The 10,677-nt window shown below is 38.1% G+C and overlaps 2 protein-coding genes across 3 annotated transcripts; one reads left to right on the top strand and one right to left on the bottom strand.

Moving 5' to 3' along the window:
* The first annotated feature begins 3,115 nt into the window (after nucleotides 1-3,115).
* Nucleotides 3,116-4,252, top strand: bug (thioredoxin domain-containing protein bug). The gene is made up of 2 exons (XM_085952041.1): nucleotides 3,116-3,182; nucleotides 3,296-4,252. The coding sequence occupies exons 1-2, from the start codon at nucleotides 3,140-3,142 to the stop codon at nucleotides 4,171-4,173; spliced, it is 921 nt and encodes a 306-aa protein (XP_085808167.1). The 5' UTR covers nucleotides 3,116-3,139; the 3' UTR covers nucleotides 4,174-4,252.
* Nucleotides 4,253-4,568: 316 nt separating this feature from the next.
* On the bottom strand, nucleotides 4,569-9,695 carry LOC147067999 (glyoxylate reductase/hydroxypyruvate reductase). Of its 2 annotated transcripts, XM_085952030.1 has the most exons (4): nucleotides 9,491-9,695; nucleotides 9,112-9,365; nucleotides 6,731-6,992; nucleotides 4,569-6,521 (listed from the first exon to the last, which is right to left on the bottom strand). In XM_085952030.1, exons 2-4 carry the CDS (start codon nucleotides 9,267-9,269, stop codon nucleotides 5,880-5,882), a joined length of 1,062 nt encoding a protein of 353 aa, XP_085808156.1. In that variant the 5' UTR covers nucleotides 9,270-9,365; nucleotides 9,491-9,695; the 3' UTR covers nucleotides 4,569-5,879. The 2 variants fall into 2 exon arrangements, with proteins under 2 accessions (XP_085808156.1, XP_085808155.1); XM_085952029.1 differs by having other exon boundaries at nucleotides 9,112-9,695.
* Between the last annotated feature and the right edge of the window lie 982 nt (nucleotides 9,696-10,677).

Here is a 10,677-nt window from a genome sequence, read left to right as displayed (position 1 = left end):
CTCTCAGCCGGCACAATTTTCATTTGACTAGCATCAAGTAGAGTAGTTTGCGTGCCAAAGTCCTTAAGAAACCTCGATAGTAAATGCGAGGTATCCATAAAGGACTCTAGAAAAAAAATGACATGTGCTGTTTCGCTTGCGAATAAATCGACCTCGGGAACACCCCATCTTTGAAACAGGGGGGTGGTTGCCGGAATGAGTTGTCTGCGGGAGAGATGATCTGCCACGCAGTTGTAATTTCTGCGGAAGTATTGTGCAGTAAACGGGATGTTGGCTCGACTGGTAAATAAATACTAGTAACTGTCGGCATAGGTTTAGGAGGGTGACAGATTTTGTGCCGCCCTCGTTGTTGATGTATGCCACCACTGTTTTGTTGTCTGTCTGCAGAAGCAGACCTGATCCTATGATTGATTGTACCCGAGATTGAATTGCAAACATTTCCTTCCTGTTGGAATGACATGCCATGCTAACTGGTCTTGTTCCCACGTACCTGATAGGTGGTGTTCATTCAGTTGGGCTCTCTAGCCTGTGTCGGCTGCGTCTATCGTCAGGAAGTGATTGAATGTCGTTCTGTGTGTCAACTCTGAGAAGCCTATCACCTGGAACCACCACATGATGTCCTGTTAGGCCTGTGGTGGGATTGTCGCCTATTGGCGAGAATGGGACCTTGACAATATTGATGACTGGAGCTTAGTAGCCGTCGGCAATGCAACCTTCCTCGTGGAGGTAGGATGCGAAGTTAAGTCGCCCCAGAAGGGATTGAACATGTGCCTGCCTGAGGGACCAACTGCCTTTTTATTCCTGCGTTGTGTCAAATCTGAGGATCCTATCGCCTAGGGCCACCACATGATGTCCTGTTGGGCCTGTGGTGGGATTGTCATCAATTAGCGAGGATGGTACCTCGGCCATATTGATGACTGGAGCGTTGTAGCCGTCGGCAATACAACCTTCCTCGTGGAGGTAGGATGTGAAGTTAAGTCGCCCCAGAAAGGAATGGATATGTGCCTGTATGAGGGACCAACTGCCTTTTTGTACCTGCGTTGTGTCAACTCTGAGGATCCTATCGCCTAGAGCCACCACATGATGTCCTGTTGGGCCTGTGGTGGGATTGTCATCAATTGGCGAGGATGGGACCTCGGCCATATTGATGACTGGAGAGTTGTAGTCATCGGCAATGCAACCTTCCTCGGGGAGGTAGGATGTGAAGTTGAGTCGCCCCAGAAGGGATTGGATATGTGCCTGTCTAAGGGCCCAACTGCCTTTTTGTACCTGCATTAGCAGATAGTGACGGAGTGCTACAAACTTCTCCGGCGACAGAAACCTCCGCTTGTTGTGTGTGTGTCCCACGTGATGTCCAGGAACCCTCATTGTTGGCTTGGGTTCAGACAGGATCTTTTAATATTTATTAACCACCCTAAAGACTGTAGGAAGGTTATCATGTATTCCACCTGAACCCAGACTGTTTCTCGGATTGGTTGGCTACTAAGAAGTCGACTAGGTAAGTGAATATTCTCAGCTATTCTTTCGTAGGCGTTCGGCTACCCAATTGGTCAGGGATGCCAACATAATCGTAGTGGCTGACAGCACGAACGGGAGACACGTGAATTGTAGGAGCTCTCCTTGGTAGGCTAGTCGAACGAATCGACGATGTTGAGAAGCCATGGGTACCTGGAGGTACGCCTGGCTTAGATCTATTATTACTAGCCAGTTTTCTGTTTGTAAGACGGCTGGAACCTCGTAATGGTGAATTAGTTTGAATGGCTTTAGCTGTAGGAACGCATTCAAACGCTTTCGGTTGAAAACAGGGCATAGGGTCCCGTCTTCTTTCTTGATCAGAAACAGGGTTGAGAGAAAGCTGGAGGTTGGACCCGCTTCTTCTAGAACCCCTGAGTTCTTTAAGTCCTCGATTTCGAGAGTGACCTCTGCTGATTGTTGCGTTTGAAATTCTTTCCGTAAAAGTAAAGAAGGACTTACGCAGGCTACGGCTATTATTTTTACCAATGTTGGGGGGGGGGGTACACTACGCCATCCGGACTCCCCTAAAGTCTCTTAGGCGGCCCCCAATGCTGTTGGTCGTCCAGATGCGGTCACCTCCGCTTAGAGTACGGATCCCTGGTGGAGCCCGTACCTCCGATGGAGAACTTCCTTCCCACAAGACGTCGCACCTTGGGAGTACCCCGGCCATAATGTGAGTGTTTCGGGACTCTCAGCTCGGAGGAATCCTTGATAGTGGCTCCCGAGTGAAGGTATCCTTCCGATAAGGATCTGAGTCATGTTCTTCCAAATTTTATGATGCGTTGTCCCCAAAACCCTCTTGGATTTTTTGGTACAGGCTCATCGCTGTCATGATGTTTTGAGGATTGATTGCCCAATCCACTAATCCTTGCATACCCGTTCAGAAGCTGTCCCGTTGGGAAAACATCGCATTCTGGAGGGCCGCGATGGTCCTCTCCGTCAGATGGTTAGCTGATGACGAGTGGTCGCACCGACGCAACTTGTCATTTAGACCTAACTCTACGACCGTAGGGGCCGCCAAGAATCGTTTTTTGGGCGTTGTGCCACTCCTTGCCGGTCCTCCTGCTGAAATAAGGTACGTAACGAGGATACCTCAAACATCAGCATCTTAATCGATGCTCGTACGTTGAACTTTTCTTCCTGTAGCAGTTCTGCTTCGCCGTTTGGTGTCCGTTGCTTTTAGAATATCCTCCTAACGGTCATTCAGATGTTGCGCCATAATCACTGATCACTTAACGTCACTTAACTATCACTTAACGTTCGTCCAAGATATTTTTTTTGATAGTTAGAATGAACTGTCAAACGCAACATGTATACAATAAGAAAGCCAAATCCAGATTAAAGACAAAGGGGTCCCAAACTCCATACATAAAAAATGGACGCGCGGATATGACCAGTAAATAAAAACAGAGGAATGACCAACGACAAGTAAAAGGAAAATAAATTAGTAGAATATAACCTCACGCGGAGAAGAAAGAGCAAACCCTCTCTCAAGGACTTCAAAGTTAAATTAATATGACAAGTGAAACACTGAAGAATAAATATTTTTCTCTACCAAAATTAGTTGTCTATGGCCTATGGCTATTATTTGACAGCTCTGTTGTCAAACATTTACGTCAAGATCATGCGTTTTTACAAGATATTAAATATATTTATTATTACCCACAGTAAGTAACACTGATTAATATTGTATACTTTAAATAGCTGCATATGCTCAATTTACTTATTTATATTTTTCTATTTATCCGTGCCTACTTACAAATTGTCGAAATTCTTTCAGGTATCGCAACGATTGTGTTCAGCCAGGATGATACTCATTTCTCTCCTATGTATATGAACTACACCGATGGCTTACAGTTAAGCGAAGAAACTAAAGTTTCAATTGAAATCGTTAACTCTAATAAAATATTGGAGAACCCCCTTTCAATTGATTCTTTAGCCAATATCGATATGAATGACAGTTCCTTTGCGAATATTACCCAAAGCAACATAGTTGATGAGGTGTCGGAAGCCGCTAACTCAACAGAAACAAAAAAAATTATAGCTTGCAAATTAATGTTAGAAAATTCAACCGCTGAAGAAAGGCAAGTTCAAACAGTTGAACTGATAAATGGTACCAGACTTACGGAGCTACTCATGCCAGATACTGAAATAACCACCAAAGAAACGGAAGCTCACTGTATGATTGTGTTATTTTATTCGAGGCTTTGTCCATTCAGCAGTATGGTCGGCCCTCATTTTAATGCACTCGCAAGATCATTTCCAGATTTGAAGTTGGCTGCTTTGGACGCTCTGAAATATCACGGAGTCAACACTCAATATGGTATCGTCGGAGTTCCCACTATGATAATTTTTCATAATGGCCGTCCAGTAGCTAAATTTAATGGAACTGAATACACGATCCAAGCGTTTGTTAAGTTTGTGAAGATGTACACTGCCATTACAGAAGATACAGTAATGGTGCACTCTCAGGATTTCAGAGGACCCGTACCAAATGTAATGGATAAAGAAATAGACTATTATTTAGTTCTGTCGTGGGTGTTCATCATCAGTTGTGCATTTTACTTCTTCAGCAGATCGGTTTGGTGTAAAAAAATCGTGGAACTAATTCAAAATAATTGGCGCGAAGCTGAGGCCCAGCGTGAACATATAGATTAGATTGAAATATTATGCATTATTATTTATTAATTCCTGTAAAAATTTTTGTTTTGATCTGAAGATAAAACTCTTCTAATTACGTCAGTCTTATTTATTTAATTCTCCACGTCATTTGCAATACCAAGTGGTTTTTTTGATAGTTGAGCTATCACCTTCCTTCTCGATTCTCAAAAGACAATATAGAAGAATCAGCCGCGTGCATTACATTTTGATATGAAGCCCTTCAAAATAAGTGGTTTTATTTATCAAAACAGCTGGTAATATTATTTTATGAAATAATATCAAGTGCATAAGTATTTAATATTTCAGTACAGTAAAAACGAAACAATAATGCGGTCGGTCACTACATTTTCACACATCTCTTGAGAATGGCATTTAAAGGAAGGGACAATATATTATGGTTAGTCCAAATACCAAAAAAGATATCTTGTAACCGTGAGACTCAAGTCTATATCAATTAGTTAATTCTAGTAGAAAGAATATAAGTAATTGTTAATGATTCCATTCTATTTTTTTGCTTTCTAACAAAATAACTGCTCGAGATAGTAAATAATAATTATTAATGCTGCTAAAATCACCCACAAGTAAAACTCACTATTTCAATAGTGATATTTGGCGTGCTAAGCTAATCTTTCAATAAGATGTTTCGTTGTCTCTACAATCCGTCGCGTATCTTAAGCGAGGTACTCATTAGCGAGCCGTATCTGTGACCGTTGCAGATACAGTAACTAGTATGAATGCTGAATAATTAGTTCGAAACCTTAATAGCTATTTTGCATCTAGAGTTGGTGACAGTTACGACTCGCTAAAGAGTACCCGGCTTTAGCCGCCTCACAAAGAAATTTCTTACAGATTTTGTTAACAAGAAATGGATGTTAACTACTTGCTCAACCTAACCTAACCATGCTTTGGGTCCAAGCACACATTGACAAATAACATGACTACGACTACACAAGCAGACACATTATTACTCAGCCATCGCAGCTTCATCTTGTTAAAAATTATTTATTTCTACAATTTTTAGTGAATTTTTGCAGAACCCAGAAATCCATGGAATAATTGCACAAATCTATCTGACTAATTCCTGTTTAATGGTGCTCTGAAATGAAAAAGTTTTAAAACCGCTGTTTCAAGGTATAATAAATATTGAATAAAAAGATATTTCTTTCCTTTTTATCAATAAATTAAAATTTTCATAAATAATTTTATGGTTTTATTCTTCGTTTTTACAAAGTTTGTACACACTGTCTGTAGTTTCATGATTTTTTTAAATAAAATTGCTGGTTATAGTTTATAATTTTATATTTCATAGATAAATAAATATTAGTGGATACAATAACAGTAAATCCGAGTTAAAAAATAGCCAAAACCATAGTGCTTGTAGAATTGGGTACACAAAAATACTAGCGTTTGTGGTCTTCAAGTCTAAGCACTTGGCCACAGTGACAGGCGGGCAACAGCGTCTTGCGCAACTCAAACGTATAACCGTGTGTGATATGCCCCAAAAAAGACACTGTCTACAAACATTTGATATACAAAACATGTTGATCGATGACAACGGTATGTACCACTGATATTAGTTACCTGCTTTGGCACTCTCAAGTCTTCTACAGATTTACTATTCAGTTCCTCAATTAATTAATAGCTGATTTCACCGTTAAAGTCAGATAATTCGTGTACCTACTATTAATAAATAAAATAGAATATTATCGAATAAGTTCCGCTGGCATTGGGGTTTGTTCAAGTGCGGCGATTAGGTTGTCAACTGCCAATTCGGCCATTGCATCTCTAGCTTCAATGGAGGCACTACCAATGTGAGGTAGCACAACACAACTTTCCATATTCAATAAAGGACTATCTAATGGTAAGGGTTCTGGAGATGTGACATCCAGACCGGCTCCTCGAATTGTTTTATTTTGTAGTGCCTTTATTAAAGCATCTTGATCCACCAAGTCACCACGGCTGGTGTTTATAAATATGGCGGTTGGTTTCATTTTTGAAAATAATTTCTCATTAAACATTTTGTATGTTTCATTAGTCAAGGCGCAACAGCAAATTATAAAATCACTTTCCGTGACCAACCTATCAATGTCAGTCTTTTCTGCTCCAATTTTAGCAGCTTCGTTTGGACGATCTGAACGATTATAGTAAAGAATTTTAGCAGCGTTGAAAGCTTTGATTTTTAATGCAACTGATTGACCAATTCTGCCAAAACCGACAACACCGACTGTCGACCCCATGAGACCTGGTCCTGTCATCCATGAAGGGGCCCAGGTTTTCCATCCGCCTGATTTTGCTTCATAATGAGCCTCTATTAAGCGACGTGATGTACATAAGAGCAAGCCCAACTAAAAAAAAAATGTTATAAACATTAGCACAATTACTTAATACAATCATTTTTTAAACTAGATGTCAATGATTTCTTATTAAAAAAAATGTACTATTCAGAATCAGAACTCCTGCAATACTATAAGCTTAAATTATATAAAAGACATTACATGAATGTGGAGAAACCATATGAAATTATGAATAAAAATAAACTGATTTCAGTGATCACCGTTAATTCGGCTGTAGCTTCAGTCAATACATCTGGAGTATATCCTATCCTTATATTTCTTTTTTTACATTCATCAATGTTTATGTGATCATAGCCAACTGAAAATGTTGACACTACTTTGAGGTTTAGACCAGCAGAATCAAGTAATTCTATATCTATTTTGTCAGTAAGAAAACATAATAATCCATTTTTGTCGACAATATTTTTTAATATGAAGTCACGGGGTGCTGGTGAACTTTGATTCCATACTGTCAAGTTGAATCTGTAATCAAAATGGAAATAAAATGTTTAAATAGAAACATATTTTTATCTCTTGGAATATTCTGTATAGGTACTAGAGGTAGGAAAACTGGTCGATTTTGAAGACTAAGGCCATCCTCCCACGGCGCAACTGAAATCTGATGGAACTGGTTTGTGAAGGAACTCATAAACTGACCAATGTGATGCTTCGCACACGGCGCTACTGAAACCCAGTTGAAATAATAATCACATAACCTCAAACTATCAAACTGGAGTCTGGACTGTCAGCTGTGTTGTACAAAAACTGACAATACGCGCGCTGCAGCGTTTACAATTATGTTATTTTAATTTTCCGATTAATATTTACTTTTCACGTCTCTGGTTGTTTTGGTTTTTACGATATGACGCTAGCGGCTTTACGAAGTGCTACCAATTTTGGTAATAAAATATGATTTTTCACCGAAATCTAATGATGTTGGTACTACTGTTTTACGGTGACTGGAAACTTCAGAGACCGCGCGACTAGCATGTCGCATCTCTTCGCGACCGTTTTGAAGCTGAGAGATTCCAGTCTCGCCGTCAGCGAGCCGTCATTGAAATACATTAGCTAGATACTGGCTGGAATTTTAGTTTCAGTTTCAACGGACATAAGTTGCGCCGTGGGAGGATGGCCTAAGTATACGTAATACCACTATAAAAAAATACTTGGTATCAAAACTTGTTCCAAAATACTTACCAGTATTTGGAATACTATATAGAGCGTTTGGCGTGCGTATGCGACATAAGTCTCATACTCAACTGGAACTAAAACCAACTCCATACTAGTATTTGAAATATCGGCTTCAATAGAATCGCTAAAAATACACTAAGCTCGGCTTTTCGAAATATCCCATTTATTATAAAATTTTAAACACATAAATTTATGAGTTGTTTTTCTGAACACTCAAAATCTCAGTAATCTCAAATAATAAAAAAAATTCATCCACTAGACTAATAAATTAAAATATACTTGTATTCAAGTGCTATCTCGCTTGTGCGCATTTAATGCCAATAGTGTTGAAAGTCTACCAACTGGCGAGCGACTCGCAATGATATCATCACAAGTTTTTTGGAACAAGTTTATTGGGCCACACATGCTGAGTATGGGTAGTTTCATCCGAGACTTGAGTACACAAACTGGTGACAGTATTTCCAACTCACCTCTACTGTATACCCACTTTTCATATGTGTGTAAAATAGATTAGTTAACATTGATCGAGAACTGCCAGCATTAGCACAACTACGAATTATACGCGTTGTACAATAATCCTCCTGTAGTTTCACATGTGAAAATGGGGTGACTCCAGTGGGCAGGCCATGTCTCAAGGAAGGAAGACACTCAACCACCCAAGAGACTCCTCTTCAATAGACCAGAAAGAAACTGCAGAGTTTAGACTGTAGAAAGAGACTCATTTTCGGGGCTAAGGGGGTGGGGACGTTTACTGAAGGCAGCGAAGACCATATTGGGATAAAGTGCCGATAATAATAATGGTAGCTAACTTTTAATGTGGCCATTTGGAACATAAAACCACACACATTCATTCATAACCTAGAATCAAGAACTTTATAAATGTTGGGTTTTGGTTTGTTTTTATGTTTCAAATCACAACACAAAACTCTATTCATACCTATCGACATCCAACATGACAAACACTTAATGTAGCAGACATTCTTGCAAAGAATGTTTCATCTGTGCTAGTTTGTGGCTGTTTTCCACAATATCAATATTATAAATTTCAATTAATAAATATAAAGATAAAAAAAAAAATATTTTTATCATGTATAAGATTTTGTCCAGTATTTTCTTTTTTATTACCATTTTGACAACAGTAGGCAAAACGAAGCAATCAAATTTTTCTTGGTTCCTTTCTGGTCTTCCTCATTCAGCAGATACTTAAATAACTAAATACAGTCCAAATGAAAAAAGGCGTTCTGATGCAATCTTCTGTGCATGGGTTAGCATTGTGGCTTGTTGAAAATAGCATGTCAGCGTGAATTGAAAAAGTCATGTCTGGTGTCAGTAGATATGAATGGATTCTAAAATACCTATTTGAAATTTATTTAAACTAGTATAATATTAATCAAGAATGATAAAATCTTACCTTTCTTTTAGAATATTTAAGCTTGCTGAAGAAAAGTCTGGCCTCGTCACAAGTACTTTTGGCTTTTCCATTGTATGTATAAAGTACTGGTTCTGAAATTTGACTGTTTCCGTTATGGTAGAGCGAAATTTATTTCTTTTTATCAGCTTAATGAGCATGACCAGTTCGTACGAAGTAACCTTACAGTAGTTATTTAGTATTCTTTTCTAGATACACTGGTATTTCGGAGTTTAATAGGTTATCTTTTGGTTTCTCTGAAAATAACATCGGTTTCAAAAAATAGGCTGTCAGATGTAGGGTACATATCGTACCTACAATGATATAACCTCTAGATATCATCAGACAATTTTTTTTTTACAAAACACAATTTTACTAGTACCTAGTAGGTAATTCAAATATACGTTCATTAAATTGAATACATGAAACGAGTTTCACGCTGAGAAGTATATTTCATAATAGACATATTTTTGTTATACAATAATTATGTACTTCGATTAAAACTCATGATGTAAATATATTTTTGCGGTCAGAATAATATTATTATGACACGACTGTCAAAAGTGTCAAAGTTTTTTGTGCTGCCATAATTAAAATGTGGATATTTTCTTTATAGTGTTTCTTTTCTTCTTTTTCTTTATGATCTTTTCGTCAATGTTTCCGTCCGAGATATCGGTATACGGCAAAGCAGTGTTGCCAACCGTACTATAATTATAGTAGTTGTACTATAATTTTCATCTGCGTACTATGTACGATATAAAACAGGTATAGTACGCCCAAAATACTATAATTTTGAGAAATCGGAAAAAAAGTGCCAATAGAAGAAAAACAACGTCAAAATAATCCGTGAGAAGCAAAAAAAAAATAATCCCCATGTCTAAAAAAGGGTGACGTTAGCCACAGGTTTGCAGTTTGCAAAAGCATAGTTCATAAAACGGCCGCTAGTTATAAACTGCGCAATGGCTATCTCGTAAAAAAATTAAATAAGTGGGTGAGATTAATCATAATTTAGGATAATTAATTAACAATAATTAATTTAGTTTAGGAACGATAATTTTGTTGTTAAACTTGTCTATTTGGTTGATATTTAAAAAAAAAATGAGTGAATAAATCAATCCAAGGACCACTAATGCATTCACTGATTTAAAATGACAAAGTGAAGGCATTCATAACAAATTGGAGCTTAGGAAATCAAAATGACAAAAAAAAAAGTTCGCCATGTCTCCACTTTTAAATGATTTCTATGCCAGATATATTAAAGCAAAAAAAAATCTATTTATTGAGTTCTTGGTTAGTTTGCTAATGCACTTTTCACATTATGTTATTAATAGCAAAAAAAGTCGACTGTGGCGCTGCTTTGTTTCAAAAGTATTACATATGTGGTTGAAAAATACTGACTCGGGAGGTCCGCTTCGGGATGTGGGGTCCATGATAGAATCCTTTTGTCAATGAACGAAGACGAATTTGGCTTGACGACTATTGAAATTGAAAAGTAGGTACTTTGTTGACTATTTAAAAAGGTGTCTGTATTATTTAATGAAATAAGGGGGGGGAGGCGCCTAGATTAGA

This window comes from Rhyacophila brunnea, unplaced genomic scaffold, assembly GCF_057557595.1.
Source record: "Rhyacophila brunnea isolate RB1 unplaced genomic scaffold, BYU_Rbru_1.0 scaffold_3, whole genome shotgun sequence".
NCBI lineage: Eukaryota > Metazoa > Arthropoda > Insecta > Trichoptera > Rhyacophilidae > Rhyacophila > Rhyacophila brunnea.
This window is presented reverse-complemented; position numbering and strand designations above follow the sequence as displayed.